At 41.6% G+C, this 24,841-nt stretch overlaps 1 protein-coding gene across 1 annotated transcript; it reads left to right on the top strand.

The window, feature by feature from the left end:
• CHMP2B (charged multivesicular body protein 2B) lies at positions 1–22,812 on the top strand. The gene is made up of 6 exons (XM_056559357.1): positions 1–166; positions 9,257–9,348; positions 15,605–15,799; positions 15,923–16,025; positions 17,048–17,154; positions 21,831–22,812. The coding sequence occupies exons 1-6, from the start codon at positions 133–135 to the stop codon at positions 21,942–21,944; spliced, it is 645 nt and encodes a 214-aa protein (XP_056415332.1). The 5' UTR covers positions 1–132; the 3' UTR covers positions 21,945–22,812.
• Positions 22,813–24,841: the final 2,029 nt, after the last annotated feature.

Below are 24,841 nucleotides of genomic sequence, written 5' to 3'. Positions count from 1 at the left end.
GCGATCACGTGGTCCCGCTGAAGTGGGCGTGGCCTGGTGGATCATGTGAGCTCCGGGGAGGAGGGGGGCAGAAGCAGGGTGACCGGTTCCTGCTTGGGCACAGTGAATGAGGAAGTGGAGCGCGCGGCAGACATGGCCTCCCTGTTCAAGAAGAAGACGGTGGACGGTGAGTGGTCTATTACCGGATACACCGTGTGCCCCCCGTCTTATACTCTTCTGTTACCCCGCAGGTCTTAGTTTGGCCCTTCTCTTATCTTGCCCTGGCCCTATGACAGTTATGCCTGTCATTTAACCCTATGACCGCTATACTGTACTACACCTGGACATTGTGAGTCTTGGTCTGAATGATACCCCTTCTATGGGAGAGGGGGATGTTGGTGCCATAACCTATAGCAGTGTTTCCCAACCGTTGGCAGTCTGGGCATGCTGGGAGTTGTAGCTTTGAAACAGCTGGAGGCACCCCGGTTGGGAAACACTGACCTATAGTGATTGGGTTATTGCATCAGTTAGCTATTAGCCATTCTTATTATTGAATTCTGCATCTCGCTGGCTGTTGAAAAACTACAACTCCCAGCATGCCCCCCCCCCCCCCCCCCCCCCTGACAGCTGAGGGCATGCTGGGAGTTGTAGTTTTGCAACAGCCAGAGATTGATGAACACGGCTGTAAGTAATAGCTCCATGGTGCTGGTCATTGTAGTTTGTAATGCCCAGCTGCCCCATATACCCGTCTCCTGTGCCCCAAGTTCTGATTGTATTGCTATGTCCAGCATATGCCATATACCCATCCCCTGTGCCACCTTGTGCCCACATCTTTCCCAAGTCTTGATTGTATTCCTATGTCCAGCATATGCCATAGACCAGTGTTTCCCAACCAGGGTGCCTCCAGCTGTTGCAAAACTACAACTCCCAGCATGCCCGGACAGCCAACGGCTGTCCGGGCATGCTGGGAGTTGTAGTTTTGCAACAGCTGGAGGCACCCTTGTTGGGAAACACTGCCATAGACTGTCCCTATACATTGTGTCTGACTCCGTCTGTCTGCCCCCTCCCTCCAGCTTTGCTATAGCTGCAGCATCTGCCTCCTCTATGGCGTCCAGCCTATAGCACAATGACTATGGCTTCTTTTTTGGGGTGTGTAGGGGGCAGTTACTGTTAACTTTTCTTTATATCCCCCCCCAAATCATATTTGCATTTAATATCCTAATCCCGTCCTTATGACACTTTCTATACTGTCACAAAATCCTTATATTTCTGCATCTTCAAAGAAGCCTCCTTTCTGGTCTTAGGAGATTAGGTTCTGATCTGGGGTATTAAAATATGCTTCTTGCTGCATTGCAAACTCCTTTGCGCTGATCTGATAAAAGCAGAGTTTGTATTGAGGAAGAAAAGAATGACGTGGTGCAGCGTTACATAGGACTGCTGGATGTTATTAATGCATGGCTACTGCAGCAACCAAGAGATCACAGACATACTCAGCACTGCTACATCCAGAATTGGTTTGTCTTGGTGTTTCTGACAAAGCAAACAATAGGACATAAGTGTTTCCCAACCAGGGTGCTTCTAGCTGTTGAAAAACTACAACTCCCAGCATGCCTGGACACCTTTGGCAACAGTTACCAACTCGGCACAGCTACGTTTGTATGTGGAATGTTACTGGAAACTGCATGTTGGTCTTGTTCACACACTAATCCCCCCCAACCCAATAACAAACTCAGCACTGCTAAATCTGTATGTGCTTGTTAGAAGCTTTTCTTGGCGTTGTTGATATAGCAAACAAGAGATCAGTGTTTCCCAACCAGTGTGCCTCCAGCTGTTGCAAAACTACAATTCCCAGAGTAACCAGGCAGCCAGAGCCTGATCCAGTGTTTCCCAACCAGTGTGCCTCCAGCTGTTACAAAACTACAATTCCCAGCATAACCAGGCAGCCAGAGCCAGTGTTTCCCAACCAGCATGCCTCCAGCTGTTGCAAAACTACAACTCCCAGCATAACCAGGCAGCCAGAGCCAGTGTTTCCCAACCAGCATGCCTCCAGCTGTTGCAAAACTACAACTCCCAGCATAACCAGGCAGCCAGAGCCAGTGTTTCCCAACCAGTGTGCCTCCAGCTGTTGCAAAACTACAACTCCCAGCATAACCAGGCAGCCAGAACCTCGAGCCAGTGTTTCCCAACCAGTGTGCCTCCAGCTGTTGCAAAGCTACAACTCCCAGCATAACCAGGCAGCCAGAGCCTGAGCCAGTGTTTCCCAACCAGTGTGCCTCCAGCTGTTGCAAAACTACAGCTCCCAGCATAACCAGGCAATCAGAGCCTCGAGCCAGTGTTTCCCAACCAGCGTGCCTCCAGCTGTTGCAAAACTACAATTCCCAGCATGCCCGGACAGCCAAAGGCTGTCCGGGCATGCTGGGAGTTGTAGTTTTGCAACTGCTGGAGGCACGCTGGTTGGGAAACACTGGCCTGAGCTAATCCCCCTGATGGAAGAGATTAGTAACAAACTCAATACAACTACATCAGTATGGGCATGTTAGATGTTTATGTTGGTCTTGTTGATAACCTAATCCCCCTGATGCAACCAAGAAATCATTAACAAACTCAGTACTGCTACATCTGCATGTTAGAAGCTGTTCAACTTCAAAACATGTAAGAAAAAAGACCACCAGGCCCATCACTTACTGTAGATATTGGTATTTGTCATCCACCCCGAAGCAAATGCGAGATCAGTGACAAACTCGTCACTACTATATCTGTATGTGAAATGTTACAAGCTATGCACTGTAAATCAACTTCAAGATCAATGGCAAAGTCAGCACTGCTACATCTGTATGTGGGATATTAGAACTCTTCATAGGTGTGGTTAAGCCATGCACCCTTTGTATGCTGGAATATTTTTTCTTTTTTTTTTCTTTGGATGAATCAGATTTGTCAAGACTCCTTTCTCTATATAGAAACTTCTTTCCCGGAAGTTCCTTAACTATTATTTACCCACGTGATACGGCGTATGACTCGGAACTGATGTCACTGACTCCTCAGGTGACGAAAGGGGCAGGGACGAGAGTGAGTCACGGAGCCGACTCGCACCAGGGATTGGCGTCAACGTTTCCGATAGCGAATGAACGACAAGCAGTTTTATCAGAGGGATGAATTGCCCAATATGAGGAGGGGGAAACGGCGAATGATAAAGGGCTTTTAGTGTATATCGTAAATGGAAATGTCAGCAAAAGTTTTACTGACTGACGTCTGATATAGAGAAACGTATTGTACACACTATATACTGTGTATACATATCTGTGTACATGGAGATATACACTCAAATACAGGGATATCATAGATTGTTTATACACAGATACATTGAAAAACACAATTTAAAAATCCAGAAATATTAAAGAATTTCATATATTGCACTAATAAATATATATATGTATATATATGTATATATATGTGTATGTGTGTATATATATATATATATATATATATATATATATATATATATATATATGTGTATGTATGTATATATGTTTTTTATATTAGAATATATACACATAGATGGATAGGACATATATATTAGAGAAAGATAGATGCAGTGTTTTCCAAACTGTGTGTCTCCAGCTGTTGCAAAACTACAACTCTCAGCTTGCCCGGACAGCCATGTGGAGACACGCTGAAAGACATATATATGAGAGATAAGTAGAAAGATATATACATTGATGAATGAGACATAGATATGCAAGAAGAGGGATAGATATACCCATTTATACAAATAGTTTACCGGCAGAATTGACAGCAAATGAGGGATAGTAATAGGTAACATGCAGAATATCTAAATAAATATATATGTGTGCGCTGCAGTATTTTTCTTCTTTTTTTATTTTTATTTTTTTTACACAGTAGATATAGTTTGCATTTCATGGATAAGCTCAAGGACTTGTGGTTATCAATATATAAGGCAGTGTTTCCCAACCAGGATGCCTCCAGGTGTTGCAAAACTACAACTCCCAACATGCCCGGACAGCCAACGGCTGTCCGGGCATGCTGGAAGTTGTAGTTTTGCAACACCTGGAGGCACCCTGGTTGGGAAACACTGATATAAGGTGTAAGGCTCTTTTCACACTATGAAAAGGACCCGTTGTATAACACCCATTATAAAATCGCGGGGTAAAATGACCATTAGAAAAGCCCTAACTTACGTTAGTAAATCCCATTATAGCCTATGGGATTGTTCTAATACACATTTTAACGCGTTCTCGCCCGTCATTCATAACGCACGTTATTTTGGGACGGGAGATAGTAGTGGGAGAAATAGTGCATGCAATCTTCATGGATCACCTCTCTGTTGTATATACTGTAGTATGTTGCTTGCAGTTTGTACAGCACAGGAGCCTCTGAACAATACCGAGCAGAGACGTCGCCCCCGATGGGATCAGTAATGGTAAGAACAGGGGCCCTGGGTTATTCTTGGCTTCCTCAGGGGTATAAGTTGCTTTTATTGTCCATTTTTCTTAGGAAAATAAATGCAATCCCACAAAACCCCCTTAAGGCTTTAATCTCCACCCGCAGTTTTTGGTACATTTTTAGTCAAAATCAGAAGTAGATACAAAAGTAATTAGAAATATAAGAATGAAGGACACACTTTTTTTTTTTTTTTTTTTTGGAGGGGGGGTTTGACCACACACAGTATAGACATGTGCTGAATGTCCACACTTTCAGATTGTTTGGAAAGGAATTAATGTATCTGGGACACACAGAGGTATATACATCGGCATTCGTCCTCTTGATATATACTGCCTTGTATCAACGTTTGAACCGCCGCCTAAGAGAATTTTGTAGTTTAGTTATCGCGATATGATCTACAGCAGCAGATACATTAGATGGATTCCAAACTTCTGAATGGGGTTTGTGTAAAAAAAATAAAAAAAATAAATAAATAAATAAAAAAAATTAAAATAAAATTCCATGCACCTGCTGCAGAAAGAACCCTGTTCAGATGCATAGGACATACATTACCGTGATACATCTTGTGTGTGTGTGAACCCTGAGGGTCTAACATGCAGGCGACTGCTATGGGGACAATACAAAGGACGTCTTTATAGATTGTTTATAAGTAGTATGAGAGGTACAGACGCTTCTACAGTCCGATCAGTCACAGGGACACCAACACTTTGTTGTGTTATATTTGTTGTTATTTTTGTGGTGATTTTTTATATGTATGTATGTGTGTGTGTGTATATATATATATATATATATATATATATATATATATATATATATATATGTATGTATGTGGATAGAGTGAAAATATATATATATATATATATATATATATATATATATATATATATATATATTCTCTTTAATATGTGTATTCTGTATATAATGTATGTCGGTGATGGTTTTTATAATGGTTGATGAAATAGGATAATATCAGGGACCCATGCTGGGAGTTGTAGTATACAACAGCTGGAGGCACGCTGGTTGGAAAAACACTGCTGTAGAGCAGAACATTGTAGGCTGTGGTGTTACACAGGACTGCAGGTAAATTGCCTCCATTGTCTTTTAAAGGGGTTATCCAGCAATAGAAAAAACAGAGCTAATTTCTTTAAAAAAATAAAAAACAACGCTCCCTGTCTGTCTCCAGGTTGGGTGTGGTTCTGTGTCTCTGTTCCATTGAAGTGAAAGGACCTAAGTTGTAATGCCACACCCAACCTGGGGACAGATGTGTAGCTGTATTTAAAAGTAATTAGCTCTGTTTTTCTATTCCTGTATAACCCCTTGAAGCCTTATACATGAAGCTATGTTATGACTCTATGCACCCTGTATAGAGCCATGTTGAACACTTGTAGACGACTATTAAACTCTAAAGAATGAGGTTTTTCTCTTCTGAAAGATCTGTATGTTTACTCCACATATATATATATATATATATATATATATATATATATATATATATATAATATATCTCTATATCTCTATCTCAGATTGCTCCATCTAGTGTGAGATTTCCTTACTACACTCATATACATTAGGCTCTATAGCAGTGGTCTTCAAACTGTGGACCACCAGCTGTTGCAAAACTACACCTCCCAGCATGCCCGGACAGCTGTTGGCTGTCCGGGCATGCTGGGAATTGTAGTCTTGCAACAACTGGAGGTCCACAGTTTGGAGATTGAAGCTTTAGCTAAGGATAACCTCTCTAAATTCTAGTGCAATATGTCTTTTTTGATTTATGGAGACAAAAAAGTAAATAAATAAATTTTTATATAACTCCGTACATGTCCCATAAATGTTGACTGCATTGACATAGTGTCTGGCAGGAACTATATATTAACCAGTAATAAATTCCTCCATGATGACAGCAGAGGGAAACCAGTCCTTCTATACCGCCTGACCTGTATTCCTAGTGACACGGTGGCAGATTGAATTAGTGCAGCTTTTGTAGGTCTGGGCCAGCGTCTGTGGAGAGGCGAGGATAGACGCTGTCTCTGCGGTGTCGTACTGTGACATTTCATCACCTGCAGAGCTTGGAGATACGGAAAGTCGTCTCTTCAATAGTTGGGAATGTCGGTCATGTAACTATAAAAGTAAAAAAAATAATAATAATAATAATAAAAAAAATATTAAAAATGAAATAAAATATATATTATATAAATTTAACAGGTTGTACTTTGTATTAATCAATATGTACCTGGTAGCAAGGGTGCTATAAAAATAATTAAATGAATTAATGAATAAGGTAGAAAAAAAAAACTATTTTTAAAATGATATAGAAATAAAATGCACGATAAATTCCAGCTATCTGCAGATGATCAGCTGATTTTCCCTCCCATCTCCACAATTATTAAAAAAAAATTCTATATAAAAATGCACCTACTCTTTAAAAAAAAAAAAAAAAAACTTTATATTAACCCCGTGTTTTTAGCCTCTGATGTCACTATGTGAGTAGCTGTTGGTAGAAGTCATTGGCAGCCCTCCCTCTCACATACGTGGAAGCTATTGGGATTGGCTGGCAGTGTTGCCCACAAGTTCTGCGCTCTATAAGTGGGCGCAGCACTGCCAGGTAGTCTGCATTTATATGAAGAACTGCGATTGACTCCAACATGCTGAACAGCGACACCGGTATCCAGTCTGGATCATGTACGGCAAAGCCGAGCCTCATGGATGACCTATTGGTATGATGCCAGGGAAGTTGGACCAAGCAAAGGAAGACTGGGCTTTGCTTCTCGACTGGGATCTTATTTGCTACAATACTAACTGGAGTGAAGAACAAGACACAATTATGTATGGAAGCATCAACTTTGTATCCTTCTGCATATACTGTATCTGTGCATCACCTGTATACAGTGTCCTAGATGGGACTGTTCTTTCTTCACTCCAGTTGGTAGTATGGGTCATATATGATTCAATAGGAGGCTTTTATCCCTTTCTGAATATCGGGATTACTTTAGGCTAAGGATTTTCTCATCTATTTTGTGCTATTATTGCTATATTCTTTTACAGTCAGTAAAGGGACCAGGACTTTATATTGCTCTGTATTATAAATCCTGTATTCCTGCTGGAAGCTTAGAATTGATACTGGTTTGTCATGTAGTAAGTGATGTATAGAAAAGATGCATCAGGACTTTGCATTATAGTAAGCAATCATCCCAAACCTGTGGCTCTCCAGCTGTTGCAAAAGTATAACTCCCCCTGACGAAGCTGGTCAACAGCGAAATGCACGTTGGGGCTCCTGTGTACCTCCTGTGTTGGTAGTTTACATGACATTAACCAGATGTAGTTTCACATAGTGCTCACTATTATTTTTGTACTGCTATTGTATTTTTCATTTCATGTGTGTATTATAATTATAATTTTTTAACACTCATATCATTATATATCTTTTTTTTTTGTGATTATTAATATATATATTAATATTTTTTTTTTTTTTTTAAGGCTATGTACCTAGTCACAGCAATCTATTTGTTTTTCATAATCTCTTCACCTCCTAGGACACGGTTTCCATGGGTGTAGGTCAGTGTGCCGTCTTGTATGTTGTTACTCTATTTGGTTAGTAATATTGCTATTATTTTATGTAATTGCACGATATATTTACAACGCCAAATAAAAATAAGAATTTTTAAGCAGTGGTAATGCTCGTGTGTGTGTGTGTGTGTGTGTGTTTTATTTTTTATTTTTTTATATGTATAATGTTTAGCTTGAGCTATACTGCAAGTAAGGCTAGAATTACATATATCTGGCAAAACTGGGTGAAAATTTGCCAGAAGTGCATCAGTTGGCATCATCCGGTGTCTATTTTTTTTTGTGATCACCGGACAGGGGAACGCAGCAAGATGCGTTCCCTGTCTGTGCTGGTCCAGCAAGACCAATCATCCAGCATCTAAACTGAGACGCCAAATGATTGTGAACTATAATCCCATTCAAATAAATGGGATCAGTCCTGGCTTCATTCTCCGTCCGGTGCATTTTCTGCAGCGCCGGAGGGGGGAAAAAAAATGGACATATGTAAAGGAGGCCTAATACCAGACCCTAGACCTTATAATGACGCGGTACAAATTTTTAAGACTAAGGTGTCTGTTGGGATTATTATGTGGAATAGACATGCTGGTAGTTGTAGTTTTGCAATAGCAGGAGAGCCACAGGTTGTGAATATTAGATATAAGGTTGTGATTATTGATATAAGGCAAAACAAACATTCTGCAGCGTGTGAAAAGTTATTAGGTAGCAACGTGTATAGGGTTTTGCAAAACTACCACTCCCAGCATGCCCGGACAGCCTTTGGCTGTCCGGGCATGCTGGGAGTGGTAGTTTTGCAACAGCTGGAGGTCCACAGTTTGGAGATCACTGCTCTAGTGCATCCCCTGCTTACTCAAACTGCAATACAGAATAGTAAAAAACATTTGCCTTTTATGACCGTAATTATTTCTCCGCTTTTGTGGCCCTTTTAAAGCTATAAATACCCAAATTAGACGTAATACGCCCCCTGAGCAATGTTCATCTCTCCCCCTTCCCTAGATCAGATCTTCAGCATAAGGTAAAAGCTGCTTTCCGCGTCCCAAGTCTTCTCCTATTAAATATTCATCTGTTAGTCTTCTGCAGATTATTACAAGTTCCGCCAATGATCGCCCCCCGACCCGGGACGTCTATTGCAAACATTAATAATCTCCCATTGTCTGCAGCCATCACACCAGGAGAATGAAGAGGATCGCACACAATGTAGGCAGACATTTATATGGGCACTCTTATTTATTTCCAATGTGTCTCTTCTCTCTCGCAGACATAATAAAGGAGCAGAATAAGGAGCTAAGAGGCACTCAGAGGGCTATAACCAGAGACCGAGCAGCCTTGGAAAAGCAGGAGAAACAGCTGGTGAGTGAACTGTAGACTCGTATGCGAGGACGTATCTCACCCCCCCCCCCCCCCCCCCCCCCCCCCCCGCAGGAGCCGCACGCCATAACCTGTAATTGAATGTGTTGTTACACGGGGTCTAAGTATTGGACAGAAATATCGTAGTATACATGGCTAATATGGAGATTTATCAAAACCTGTCCAGAGGAAAAGTTGCCGAGTTGCCAATAGCAACCAATCAGATCGCTTCTTTCATTTTTGAAAAGGCCTCCGAAAAATGAAAGAATAAATCTGGTTGCTACGGGCAACTAAGCAACTTTTTCCTCTGGACAGGTTTTGATATAGGTTTTGGTATAGATGTTAAAGGGGTACTCCGGCGATTAGAGATCTTATCCCCTATCCAAAGGATAGGGGATATGATGCCTGATCGCGGGGGGACCCCCGTGATCTTGCACGCCGCACTCCATTAAAATCAGTCGCCGGAGTGCGTTCGCTCCGGGTCTGATTACTGTCGATCACGGGGATGGAGCGTTGTGACTTCACGGCTCAGTCCCCGTGTGACGTCAAGGCTCCGCCCCTCAATGCAAAGCTATGGGAGGGGGCGTGACAGCTGTCGGACCCCCGCGATCAGGCATCTTATCCCCTATCCTTTGGATAGGGGATAAAATGTCTAAGCGCCGGAGAACCCCTTTAATCTACAGAGCTGATCCAAGTGTGACTTTGTATACACTTTTGAAATATTTTATGTCATTTAGTGTAGTCCAGAGCTGTATTCACAATTCTGCTGGTTGTTATTGGACATTCTAGTTGCCAGGCTCATGTTTGCTGCCTTAGTGTATGTTCACACTGCGGAATTCAGTGAGTAGAATTCCACGCTGTGACACATTCACATCAGTGTGAACAAGTATTCCGCGCGACCCGGTCATACTCGCGGAATTCTGCGCAAAGAATGAACATGTTCTTACTTTGAGCGGAACAATTTCAGCGGCGGAATTGTCTGCCGCTGAAATTGTTCCGCTCAAAGAAAGAACATGTTCCTTCTTTGCGTGGAATTCCACGAGTACTGCATAGCCGTCGATGGTGATGGCTCAGTGTCCCGCAGTCAAGATACTTGGGCGGCGGCCGTCTGAAGGAATCTCCACGAGCGGAGATTCCGCAGTGTGAACATACCCTCAAAAAAAGAATGTTTGACAAAGAGAGATTCCTCCCCTCGAACACGTGCAAATCTTTGCGTTGCACATGACCCATCGATGTCAGTGTATAGCTTGTAAAGCTTTATTCCACCTGCTTAACCCCTTAAGGATCAGGCTAATTTTATTTTTGCATTTTTGTTTTTTTTTTCCTTCTCGCCTTCTAAAAATCAGACCTTTTATATTTCCATCCACAGACTAGGATGAGGGCTTGTTTTTTGCAGTTGGCCTTTGCAATGACATCACTCATTTTACCATAAAATGTATGGCGAAATAAAAAAATACTATTTGTGTGGAGAAATTAAAAAGAAAACCGCAATTTTGCACATTTTGGAAGTTTTAGTTTTCACGCTGTACAATATTACGGTAAACACTGTTTTCATTATTCTGTGGGTTAATGAGATTAAAATGATCCCCATGATTACATACTTTTCTTTTATTGTACCACTTTTAAAAAATCTCAAACTTTTTAACCAATTTAGCATGTTTAAAATCCCTCTATTTTGGCGAGCTATAACTTTTAAAAAAAAATTTCTATATAAGCGGCGGTATGAGGGCTAATTTTGCGCAGTGATTTGTACTTTTTAATGATACCAAATTTGCATATAAACCTTTTTTAATTATTATTTTTTAAATATGTGACAAAAAAGCAGCAATTTTAGACTTTATTTTTACATTTACGCCGTTGAACTTATGGCATCAATAACATTATATTTTGATAGTGCGGACATTTATGCACTCAGCGATACCAAATATATTTGTTTTATTTTTCTTAAATGGGGGGGGGGGAGGGTGGATTAAAATTTTTATTGGGGGAGGGATTTTTTTTATATATATAATATATATAATCACTTAGTCCCCATAGGGGACTATTAATAGCAATCATTTGATTGCTAATACTGTTCAGTTGTATGCATAGGGCATAGCACTGATCAGTGATCTTCTGGTCTGCTCGATCCCAGACCAGATCAGAAGACCTCAGGAGACTGATGGAGGCAGGTGAGGGGACCTCTGTCCGCCATTCTAGATGATCAGATCCCTGGGGCAGCGCCACGGGCAATCCGATCATCCATTTGTATGATTGGATCACCCGATCATATTGATTACAGCATCTGAGGGGTTAATGGTGCACATCAGTACAATCACTGATGTCCGTCATTACTGGCGGGTCCCTGGCTGCTGATAGAAGCCGGGACCTGCCGTGACTGACACGAGCACCGCTCCGGTGCTTGCGGATATGTACAAGACGCACATTTACATCCTGTGTCATTAAGGGGTTAAGAGGTGAGCACTAACTAGTTAGCTGCACGACAGTGACGCTCATCATGGGAAATGACAGGGGCTTAACTATAGGTGGTGCAGAGGTAGCGGTTGTATCAGGACCCTGGTGCCCAAAGGGGCCTCAGAGCACATCTGCCCTATGAGAGATTAGTATTATATATGGGGCCCTGTTGAAATTCTATATTCTCTAAACACAGAATTCTGCCGAAATTTGGCATTCCACCCGCAGTTAAACAAAATTATAGGACTAGACTTATATTTTTGCGGAATGTGGAAATTCCACCACTGAAATTCTGGGACAGCAGAATCCCATTGAACGTAATGTGTAGTTAATTCTGGCGGAATTCCGCATAAAAATTCAGCTGTGTGAACATGGCCTAACACTATCTTGGTTGCTTTAACACCATGATGGTAAAACCTTATTTCCATGATGTTGCGGTGACAGTATGGGGATTCAGAAAAGTCCATAGACCTGTGGGTTACACAGATACCCAGCAGTTTTAAAACAAGTATCCTGCCACCCTAACATTATTGGAGTTTACTTTAACGAGCTTGGATACATATGGATACTGTCTCAGGAGACCTTAGAGGGTCACACTCAACATTTAAGGCCTGTTTAAATTGCATTTATTAGCTTAAAATTGAATCTGACTGCTAATGGGACCCAAAACGAATAAATAAGCAAAAAAAGCAAAAAAAAAAAAAAAATCACTTTTGAATACAATTTTTTTTAAATTTTAGCACACATAAGCAAAAAACAATAAATGACTTCAGAACACACAGTTGTGGAAAAAAATGTGCGATAATAAATATATATATATATATATATATATATATATATATATATATTTATTAGTGTATGTAATTTGTGTGTGTGTGTTACATTTTTATTACCACTTTTTTCACCCTAAATGTACGAACCCATTTTTATTTTATTTTTTTAATTTTAGATCCATGTATCCTGTGGACTGCTTCAGATTTGGTGGACTGCTACGATAACCAGCGTTTTGTTTGGTTTACTACTAATAAAACGGTTACCGAGGGCTTGTGGGAGAGTGTTTTGTTTGTTTTTTTTATTTACTTTACAGGCTTAGTAGTGGAAGCTGTCTTATAGACGGAGTCCATTACTAAGCCGGGGCCGAGCGTTAGCCCCAAAACCAGCTAGGGCTAACCCCCAATTATTACCCTGGTATCCACCGCCACAGGGGTGCAGGGAAGAGCCAGTTCTAACAGGCCCTGAGCATCAAAAATGGCGCTCCTGGGCCTAAGTGGTAGGCTGGCATTATTTAGGCTAGGGGGGCCAGTAACAATGGTCCTCACTAACCCTGGTAACATCAGGCTGCTGCTTGGTTGGTATCTGTCTGAGAATGAAGATATGGGGAACCAACCGCACCCTTTTTTTTTTTTCCCCATAAATAATTAAATATATAAAAAAATAATAATTCTTACGGTTCTCTGTATTTTCATTCTCAGCCAGATACCAACCAAGCAGCAACAGCCTGATGTTACTAAGGTGGGCGAGGACCATTGTTACTGGCCCTCCCCAGCCTAAATAATGCCAGCATGTTACCGGCTAGGCCCAGGAGCACCATTTCTGATGCTCCAGGCCTGTTGGTATCGGCTCTTCCCGAAACCCCTGTGGCAGTGGTTACTGGGGTAATAATTGGGGGTTAACGTTAGCCTTTTTTGGTGCTAACGCTAAGCCCCTTCCACTAATAAGCCTGTAAAGTAAATAAAAAATAAAATAAAAACTTTCCCCCACAAGCCCCTGTTAACCATTTTATTAACATTAAACAAAAAAAAGTTGTCCACGGGATACACTGATCTGAAATTTAAAGCTGAAAAAAAACCACGAAAAATAGGTTAGTACATTTATTTTCGCCCGCCCGGACCACACGACTAAAATTCACAGCATGTCCTCACTGTAAGGGCAAGCTGGGAGTTGTAGTCATACAACGGCGGGCTGGTGGGAGATGTGCAGGGGGGTGATCAGCAAGTCAGGGAAGCTTGTCACCCGCTTGCGCATCTCCTGCCGCACGACTACAACTCCCAGCATGCCCTTGAAGTAAGGACATGCTGGGAGTTGTAGTCGTGCAGCGTGGGCAGGAGCTGTGCGATCGGGTGACAAGCTTGTCATCTGCCCCGCTGCATTACTAAAACTCCCAGCATGTCCTTACTTCAAGGGCATGCTGGGAGTTGTAGTCGTGCGGCAGGAGATGCGCAAGCGGGTGACAAGCTTCCCCGCGTGCCTTCACACCTTTTACAGTAACAACATGCTGGGAGTTGTAGTCTTGTGACACAGGCAGGCGAGAGATGTGCTTGTCAACTGCCCCGCCACACGACTAATAATGACATGCTGCGAGTTGTAGTCATTCGCCGAGTTGTAGTCTTGTGACATAGGCAGGCGAGAGATGTGCTTGTCACCCGCCCCACGACTACAACTCCCAGCATGCCCTTACAGTAATGGCATGATGGGAGTTGTAGTTATGCAGCGGGGGCAGGTGACAAGCTGCAGGACCACAACTCCCAGCATGTCATTACTGTAAGGGCATGCTAGGAGTTGTAGTCGTGGGGCGGGTGACAAGCACATCTCTCGCCTGCCTATGTCACAAGACTACAACTCCCAGCATGTCCTTACTGTAAAGGTATGCTGGGAGTTTTAGTAATGTGGTGGGGCAGGTGACAAGCTTGTGCCCGGCGAAGGACTACAACTCGCAGCATGTCATTATTTTAAGGGCATGCTGGGAGTTTTAGTCGTGTGGCGTGTGCGGGAGGGTGACAATCGTCCGTCCGCACCACTACAACTCCCAGCATGTAGTAGTACAGCCCAGGTGGGTGACAAGTATGCCAGGGAAGCGGGCAACATTGAGCTCCGCTCCCTGGCTTCCCAGCTGGGGAAATGAAGCTACGACACTAACTTCATATTTCGATCTGGCAGCTGTGATTGGCCAGCAGGTCTGGACCAAAAACAGTGCTGTAATCTTATTTCTGTCGGCCGGCTCCACTCCCCAGCCACCCGCCTGTATCTACCACCTGCCCGCAAACTGTTGTAACTATAACTCCCAGCATGTCCTCAATTTAAAATCATGCTGGGAGTTGTAGTTCTACAACAGTTTTCGGGTGGGTGATAGATGCAGGTGGGTGGCCGAGGACCGGAGCTGCACAAAAGTCGCAGTTGTGCGACTTTTTAAAAATTGCTTTCAAAGGCAAGTTTGTTAGGCCGGGTCTGACCTGGCTCACACTTGCGACTTTTTGAAGGGGGTTTGCTAAATTTTTTATTTTTTTATTTTATTTATTTTTTTGCTTGCGTTCTACTTTCACACTTGATAAATTCCCAGCCACTGAAAAGTGAAAACTGAACATTGCTTACTTAGGTAGTGCAGATTGGTATTTTTTGCTTACCCACAAAAGTCACTTTTGTAAGCAAGAAAAAAACCTCTAAATCTCCCCCCTAGAGATTTCATTGCAGGGACTGTAGGAAACAGGACAAAGGGATTGCCTTTTCTTTGTCATCATTGCAGTTGGTGTTCATTGTAGTACAGAAAGGGTTAAGTGACTGGGATTCAAGTTTTCCCTGGTCCTGGCTGTTGGTGCTGGAAGGGACTGTCAGTCAAAGCTGTCCTCCTGCAGGTTAAGGCATGGGCATGGGCACAGCTTCGGTGCCAATGTGATCAGTATCCTTTAGATGTACATATTAGAATACAAAAAAGGATTCTTCCCGCAATGTACATGGATGTGACAATAAGGTTTGTTAACCCCTGCTGCCATTAATGTTTTAATTTATGCCCTTTTTGCTTTTCTACCAGGAAATGGAAATAAAGAAGATGGCCAAGGCAGGTAATAAAGAAGCCTGCAGGGTTCTAGCCAAGCAATTGGTACAGCTACGTAAGCAGAAAACAAGAACTTACGCCGTCAGTTCCAAAGTCACCTCTATGTCAACGCAGACAAAAGTCATGAGCTCCCAGATGAAGATGGCCGGAGCCATGTCCACCACAGCTAAGGTGAGAGCTCCATATACACGTGTGATGTATAGTCACCTTGTGGGACACAGTCACGTTGCCTCCACAGGACAAACAGGTTTTGCAGAACACTTTTAGAATTAGATCTATTTTTTCTTTCTATAGACAATGCAAGCTGTAAACAAGAAAATGGATCCCCAGAAAACTCTACAAACAATGCAAAATTTCCAGAAAGAAAATATGAAGATGGAAATGACTGAAGAAATGAGTAAGACTCCAGATTTGTTCTTACTGTGTGGTGTTAATGTCTTAGCTAGTTTGCAGTGGAACACTGGCGCCAAGAACTATAACCGTAGCACAAGGCCCAGCATCAAGGGCTGAGGAGAGATTATTGCCTCCTCGTTGTTCACAATACTTTTTACAGCCATAGAACACTGGATATATAGGACATTCTGCTACCTGTAGTATAAAGGACCATTAAAATTTGTATGTATGTGTGTATATATTCCAAAAAAACAGCACGCCTTTTTTGTAGTGTGCACAGGTGCCTCCTGTTGTTGATCCGGGTCAGGGGTCCCAATATTTCCCAATATTTACAATATAGAGAAGCAGTAGCACTCCAATATGGTGAAGAAAGTGTTGTCTTTATTCACTGCCAACCCCGACGTACGTTTCGTTCAGGACGAACCTTGATAAAGTTCGTCCTGAACGAAACGTACGTCGGGGTTGGCAGGCTACGGTAGTCATTACAATGGGTAAGTTGTTTTACTTATGTACTACATATGGAGATGTGCAATAGTGTAGAGAGGAGGTATATTCCTGGCTGAAAGACACAGTGCACTTTAGTAGGTTTAATGCAACAATACCCACCCTCATTATGGTTTATGTAATCTATCAGTAATACCGGAACCCTGTATTTGTATATTAGCCGTCCATTGAACCACCCATCCATATTGACTCTTTTAATGGTATTAATTTTTAAATCATGGTTTAATAAAATTATGTGTATTTCCAATGGTAATGCTCTTTTGGTGCTTTTTTGTGGTTATTAATGGTAATGGAGCTACATTGTGTATAGTAGTATACAGACCCCTACACGGTACAATACCTATATAGAATAACAATTAATATGTTATACATGGGAGTTACTGGAATTGTGTTTGATAGCTTTATAACTATGTCTATTACAATTAATGGAAAATATCCCCCACCACCCACTTTCCTAAACAGTTTAGCAGTCATGGGGAAGCTGTTAGAGAGAAGTCTGACATTAACTTGTGTCCTTTGCAGTAAATGACACCCTGGATGACATCTTTGATGCCTCTGAAGATGAAGAAGAAAGCCAGGACATTGTGAACCAGGTTCTGGATGAGATTGGGATTGAAATCTCTGGAAAGGTATGTACTAAATACAATAATCTGCAGAGAAATGCTGTGACTCCAGCTGTGCCACCTAACCTGTTTTGGCCACTCCCGAGGTTGTTGTCTGGCTATCGGGTCATACACCTCTGGGATTGGTTCTGGTATAGGAGGCGGCTGTCCAAAAGGGCAAAGAGGCAAAGCTGTGAGTCACCCAGGGGACAGCCCGAGTGAAATCTGGGTATTGTTCACTGATAATTGTATCATAGTATTGATCAGTATAAGCTATCCAATAACTGTTTATAGTTCATTTTATAAGTTTTGAAAACATATTTTTTTTTTTTAAACCCTCCCCTAATGAAAATTAACATATTTGGTGTCGCCGCCGCAATCCAAACTATTACAATAAGTTTATGACCGTGCAAACAAAAAAATATATATATATTGAGAAAGGCTCTATTGTTGAGCCGATTATATATTATATATCAGAAAATAATAAGTGCTGATCAAAAAGACACTGTTAATGTATAGAACGTGGCGCAAAAAAACAAGCCAGTTTTGTAGAGTGAAAAATAGTTGTGGGGTCATAAGTTGTGAGAGCCATTTTAAGCTTATTCCTTTTTTTTTTTGTTTTCCCTTTTAAGGATGCAGGGCATACAGGTACGCCCCCGTTCCAGAGTCCTTAAGGACTCAGGGCATACTTGTATGCCCTGATCCCGCTAACTGGGTTTAAACCGTTTTCACGAGCGGAGAACTGGTTAAACCCTGTGGGTCCCAGTTGCTACAGGCAGCCAGGACCCACAGCTAGTGCCGGGCACCGCTGATTGGGCTGATGCCAGGCATTAACCCTTTAGAAGCCGCGATCAAAGTTGATTGCAGTGTCTAAACTGAAAGTAAAACTATCCTGGCAACTCAGCGGAGCTGATCGGGACTATCGCGACAGAATCGCAATGTGTCGATCAGCTTACTGGACGAAAGGAGGGTCCTCACCTGCCTCCTCACCATCCGACTGGCGATCTACAGCTCCATATGGAATAGCATTGAACAGTGTATGCAATCAAAAGATTGCATGGTATAGCCTCCTAAGGGGGCTAAAAAAAAGTAAAAAAGTGGTAAAAATAAAAAAAGAGAATAAATGTGAATATGCCCCCCCCAATATAAATTTAAATCAACCCCCTTTTCCGTGTGCGTAAATACCCGAACAATTAAAATATATGTTTAGCTAAACTGCAGGGTCGATGGTGTACACGTAAAAAATTCCAAATTGTGAATTTTTGGTCACTTCATTTATCCTAAAAATCATAATAAGTCCAATTAAAACAAAAATGGTACCGATAAAAGCTAACGGTTCAAAAAATAAGCCCTTTTAAAGCCTCATACGCCAAAAAATTAAAAAGTTATAGGGGTCAGAAGATGACAATTTTAACCCCTTAAGGACTGAGCCCTTATTTGCAATTCTGACCACTGTCACTTTTTGCGTTAATAACTCTAGGATGCTTTCACCGCTTATTCTGATTCCGAGATTTTTTCATAACATATTCAACTTTTAACATAGTGGTAACTTTTCGTCGTTACTTGCATCCTTTCCCAAAATTTCATGAAAATTTGGAAAATTTAGCATTTTCCTAATTTTGAAACTCTCTGCTTGTAAGGCAAATAGACATTCCAAATTGTATATTGATTCACATATACAATATGTCTACTTTATGTTTGCATCATAAAGTTGGCATGTATTTACTTTTAGAAGACATCAGAGGGCTTCAAAGTTCAGCAGCAATTTTCCAATTTTTTCAAAAATGTCAAAATTGAAAAATTTTCAGGGACCAGTTCAGTTTTGAAGTGGATTTGAGGCTCTTTCATGTTAGAAATACCCCATAAATGACCCCATTATAAAAACTGCACCCCTCAAAGTATTCAAAATGTCAGAAAGTTCAGAAAGTTTAACCCTTAGGTGTTTCACAGGAATAGCAGAAAAGTGAAGGAGAAAATTCTAAATCTTCATTTTTTACACTCTCATGTTCTTGCAGAGCCATTTTTTTCAAGGGGTAAAAAGAGAGCAATTTTGTAACCCCATTTCTCTCGAGTAAGGAAATGCCTCAAATGTGGATGTAAAGTGCTGTGTTTGGTGCACTAGAGGGCTCAGAAGAGAAGGAGCAACAATGGGATTTTGGAGAGTGAATTTTGCAGAAATGGTTTTTGGAGGGCATGTCTCATTTAGGAAGCCTCTATGGTGCCAGAACAGAAAAAAAAAACACATGGCATAATATTTTGGAAACTACACCCTTCGAGGAATGTAAGAAGGGGTACAGTGAGCCTTAACACCCCACAGGTGTTTGACGACTTTTCGTTAGTCTGATTTGTAAATGAAGAAAAAAAAATATTCACTAAAATGCATTTTTTTCCCCCAAATTGTACATTTGTACAAGAGGTAATAGGAGAAAATGCCCCCCCAAAATTTGTAACCCCATTTCTTCCGTGTATGGAAATGTCCCTTATGTGGATGTAAAGTGCTCTGCTGCCGCACTACAATGCTCAGAAGAGAAGGAGAGCCATTGGGCTTTTGGAGAGAGAATATGTTTGGAATGAAAGTTGGGGGGCCATGAGCATTTACAAAGCCCCCCCCCCCCCCCCGTGCTGCCAGAACAGTGGACCCCCCCCCCCCCCCACATGTGACCCCCCATTTTGGAAAATACACTCCTGTGTAATAAGGGGTGCAGTGAGCATTTACACCCCACTGGCGTTTGACAGATCTTTGGAACAGTGAGCTGTGCAAATGAAAAATTACCACTGTTCCAAAAATCTGTCAGACACCTGTGGGGCATAAATGCTCACTGCACCCCTTATCACATTACATGAGGGGTGTAGTTTCCAAAATGGGGGGGGAGAGGAGGTCCATTGTTCTGGTACTATGGGGGCTTTGTAAACACACATGGCCTTCAATTCCGGACAAATTTTCTCTCTAAAAGCTCAATGGCGCTCCTTCTCTTCTGAGCATTGTAGTTCGCCAGCAGAGAACTTTACATCCACATATGTGGTATGTTCTTACTCAGAAGAAATGGGGCTACAAATGTTGGGGGGCTCCCCCCCCCCCCCTATTTTCCCTTGTGAAAATGAAAAATTTAGGGGAACACCAGCATTTTAGTAAAAATTTCTTTTTTTTTTTTTTTTTTTTAATTTTCCCATCCAACTTTAATGAAAATTTGTCACACCTGTGGACAAATTTAAGGCTCACTATACCCCTTGTTACGTTTCGTGAGGGGTGTAGTTTCCAAAACGGGGTCACATGTGGGTATTTATTTTTTTGCGTTTTATGTCAGAACCGCTGTAAAATCAGTCACCCCTGTGCAAATCACCAATTTAGGCCTCAAATGTACATGGTGCACTCTCACTCCTGAGCCTTGTTGTGTGTCCGCAGAGCATTTTACACCTACATATGGGGTATTTCTGTACTCAGGAGAAATTGCGTTACAAATTTTGGGGGTCTTTTTTCCCTTTTACCTCTTGTGAAAATAAAAAGTATGGGGCAACACCAGCATGTTAGTGGCAAAAAAATTAAAATTTTTTACACTAACAGGCTGGTGTAGATCCCAACTTATCCTTTTCATAAGGGGAAAAAGGAGAAAAAGCCCCCCAAAACTTGTAACTCAATTGCTCCCAAGTCCGAAAATACCCCATATGTGGCCCTAAGCTGTTTCCTTGAAATAAGACAGGGCTCCGAAGTGAGAGCAATGCGCATTTGAGGACTAAATTAGGGGTGGACATAGGGGTATTCTATGCCAGTGATTCCCAAACAGGGTGCCTCCAGCTGTTCCTAAACTCCCAGCATGCCTGGACAGTCAGTGGCTGTCCAGAAATGCTGGGAGTTGTTGTTTTGCAACAGCTGGAGGCTCCGTTTTGGAAACACTGCTGTACGATAAGTTTCCATTTTTATTGAGGGGGACAGTGTAAGGGGGTGTAAATGTAGTGTTTTACCCTTTTATTATGTGTTGGGGTACTGTTTTTAGGGTACATTCACACGGGCGGGGGGTTACGGTGAGTTTCCCGCTAGAAGTTTGAGCTGCTGCGGAAAATTTGCTGCAGCTCAAACTTGAAGCAGGAAACTCCCTGTAAACCCGACCGTGTGAATGTACCCTGTACATTCACAATGGGGGGGGGGGGGGGGGGGTTTAAACCTCCAGCGGTTGCAAAACTACAACTCCCAGCATTCACTGACAGACCGTGCATGCTGGGAGTTGTACTTTTGCAACAGCTGGAGGCACACTGGTTGGAAAACCTTCAGTTAGGTTCTGTTTATTTATTTTTTAAGTAGTAAAATAAATAAAACCTACATACATTTGGGTATCCCTGTAACAGTATGGAGCTACAGAATAAAGATAAGGTGTCATTTTTACCGAAAAGTGCACTGTGTAGAAATGGAAGCCCTAAAAATAACAAAATGGTGTTTTTTTTTTTTTCAATTCACGCCACAAATAATTTAAGTGATGTCATTACAAAGTACAATTGGTGACGCAAAAAACAAGCTGAAAAAAAAGTTGTGAAAAAAAATGTTTGCAGTAAAGTGAGTGTCATTACAATGTACATATGGCTCTGTAGATGGCTTTTAAAAGGCAAGGAAGAAAGAGTTGTAATGATTATCTGTGTCCGATTTCATGGTCTTTAGGTTTTACCTCTCTAGCCTCAATAGAAAATTAAAATTATTTTATTTATTTTTTTAGATGGCAAAAGCTCCATCAGCCGCTAAAGGACTTCCCTCCACATCCTCAGCTAAATCAACCACCATCTCGGATGAAGAGATCGAGCGCCAGCTAAAGGCCCTGGGAGTAGATTAACATCCCGATAATAGAAAGATTTCTGCTATATGTGGACTTGTATTTTGGCTATGAATGGAACAGGGATTTATTTTTGAGGACTAAAGAACAAGCGTGTCTTATGTTTGCCGATAGACACTACACTAACTTGTATAATAATAGTGACTTTATAAAGACAATAACACCCTAATTCTGTACAAATTTTCTGTTGTGTCCAGAGAGGCTGACGTCTAGGGTCGGCTGCCTAGTACAATTTTTTGTAAAAAAAAAAAAATACTCCTAACTATAAATGTATCATATTTATTTCCTTTGTAAGTTCAGTGAATGATCTGAAAACTTTTTAACCATCAGTTCATCGCTTACTACCTTCCAGCCATGTGCATGGTAACAGATTCCTAACATGCATGCTTCCAATTCAAGGATTTTTTTTATTATAAAGCTGTACAGTAATATTACAAAAGAAATGCATTAATCTGGTACCTAAAACGTCTGCAGTCCTGACACACAACACAATGTGGTAGTCCAGCGGGATTGGGTCCTTAGTACCTGGTCAGTACTGAAATCTGGAGCTTTAGTCCGAGGTTTAGTTCACACTGCATAAAATTTCCTGACTTAATTTGTGTGCACATGTTTTGTCCTTAATCGGCAAAAAAAAAAATTTTTACGAAAATGCATGCAGAAAATTAAATATTGTTCCACAATAGAGTAACAGAAAAAGATATCCGGCACTGTTATGATTCCTTCCTAAAGTGTGAGCATGTGCTGCTGATTTAATGCTATGAGTCCAAAGATCGATGTAGGTGGTGCTTCACGCTGAGAGAAGACAAGTGAATAACTGAACACATAAGAAAAAGAATTACGGAGCAGCTCACCAGTTCCAGGAGATCAGACATGTAACATCGCGGTCAGGCGGTGGGAGGACGGGGAGGCTGAGATGTTACGGGGGGGAATCAGACGTCAGGGCCACAGCCGTATCGCACCCTTGGGTGCGATACGGCTGTGGCCCTGACATCTGATTCCCCCCGTAACATCTCAGCCTCCCCGTCCTCCCACCGCCTGACCGCGATGTTACATGTCTGATCTCCTGGAACTGGTGAGCTGCTCCGTAATTCTTTTTCTTATGTGTTCAGAAAATAAAATATGTTGGAAAATTTAACGCGGTGTGGATGCCCTGGTGCTGGACTATCTCTATATTGCTGTTTGTACTTGGTTACATATTGGGATTCTGCCAATTTTTGAGCCCAAGAGTTACCAACCTACAAATGAATATGGATGTGAGGCTTTTTCCAGGGTTTTTATTTCTATAATTTTTCTTTGTAAAATGGATGAAAGATCCATCCTGGAAGCTTTATCTTTCTCCTCTGTGACCATTGTGGGGATGGGGGGGATTATTTAGGCTTTATATGAAGGTTTTATGGCATATAAAATTGGTGTTTTTTTTTTTGTTTTTTTGTATTTAGTTTTTTTCTCCCGCAAACCTAGTTTTGGTTAAAAAAAAATTTGACTTTTGCATCTGCTCTGCCAAAGGGGCATGGCTGCTGTATAAAAGGGGAATTGTTTAAGTGTACTGAGCTTTTAGCCATATTCATTTATTTATTTTCTTTCAGTGTTTTTTTTTTTTTTTTTTTTTTTTTTTTAAATAAAGTCATAAACATTTTAGTGCAACTTCACTCAGTAAGTGGCGTAGAAAAAATGTTTTAAAAAAACAAACTGAAAATACATCAAACTTCGAGGGACAATTTTGATCAATTTTGCACAACTGAAACTGGCATAAACCAGATGTTGTCTGACCTACTACATTACATATATGAGGCCTCTGTACAGCTGGGAGGTTGCACTGAACCGTAAATACTGTAAAGTCCATAAATCATGCTAGTCATGAACGCGTTCTCCTTCTGTACATTTGGTATGATTTGCCTTTTTTTATTAGTAACCTGCTCTTAAGTTTTGGGAAGTTGGAAACTGATTTTATTGCATTATCATGTACTGTCTTTCTCTGATTTTGTGCCTTTGTAAATTAAAGCCTTTTCATAACCATCATCTTATCTCTGCCAAGTCATTGTAAGGAAGGACTATGTATGGCTCAGTGAAATATATAGCAATAAAACTTAACATTAAAACATTAAAGTAGCTCCAGAAGTGAACGGCTCCTTCACAGGGAACCTGTCTTCATTTTCATGCTGCTTGAGCCACAAGTCATCTTAGCGGTCCCCAATAGTTTCTGCCTTTTCCACCAGTCTTGAGTGATAGGTCTCTCCTTTTGGGTATAAAAATAGATCAATAAAGGCTGGTGGAGCAGGGAAAAATTATCAGGGACAACCAGATAGCTTGTGGTTCCAGACATTGTTAGAATGGCAGTGTTGTGGAATTGCAGCAGGTAAGTATTGGGCTGCATTCACACCACGTTTTGCAGTTACGGTGACCGGAGTTGGCTGGGAAATGTGAAAGCCGGGCGCTCCCGTATCATTTTCATTTCAATGAGCCGAGCAGAGTCACATAGTGACTCTGGCTCCTTTTTGCCCTGTATACAGTTTGCTGGCCGGTCTGAAAACAGTTGCATACCACGGTTTTCAGTCCGGTTAAAAAACTGGATACGGTGCAAAAATGAGCCGACCTGAGTCACAAATGAATAAGATACGGGCCGGGTCCGGCTGGTATACAGGAGCGGTTTCCACATTTCCCAGCCTGATCCGGTCATCGTAATGGCAAAACGTAGTGTGAATGCACCCTTGCTATTATAATAAAACCCACGTTTAACATACATTGCAAGACAACGCTGTTAAAGAGAAACTGACCGAATTTACAGGTTAATAGTGCAGGTGATGCTGTTTAAAATGGGCCGGTATCTTTACCCCCCCCCCCCCCCCCCCTTCATAAATACACATCCCAGCTACACTCATTTCAGCACCCTCCAATAT

Source organism: Hyla sarda, chromosome 2 (assembly GCF_029499605.1).
Source record: "Hyla sarda isolate aHylSar1 chromosome 2, aHylSar1.hap1, whole genome shotgun sequence".
Taxonomy (NCBI): Eukaryota; Metazoa; Chordata; class Amphibia; order Anura; family Hylidae; genus Hyla; species Hyla sarda.
The sequence above is the reverse complement of the archived record's forward strand: the minus strand, read 5'-3'. Positions and strand labels throughout refer to the sequence as shown.

Bases quoted from the DNA above. Each gene is read 5' to 3' on its own strand.
- CHMP2B (XM_056559357.1), top strand. From the start codon at position 133: ATGGCCTCCCTGTTCAAGAAGAAGACGGTGGACG. The intron at 167-9,256 runs GTGAGTGGTCTA...TCTCTCTCGCAG, and splicing joins CAAGAAGAAGACGGTGGACG to ACATAATAAAGGAGCAGAAT. The intron at 9,349-15,604 runs GTGAGTGAACTG...CTTTTCTACCAG, and splicing joins AAAAGCAGGAGAAACAGCTG to GAAATGGAAATAAAGAAGAT.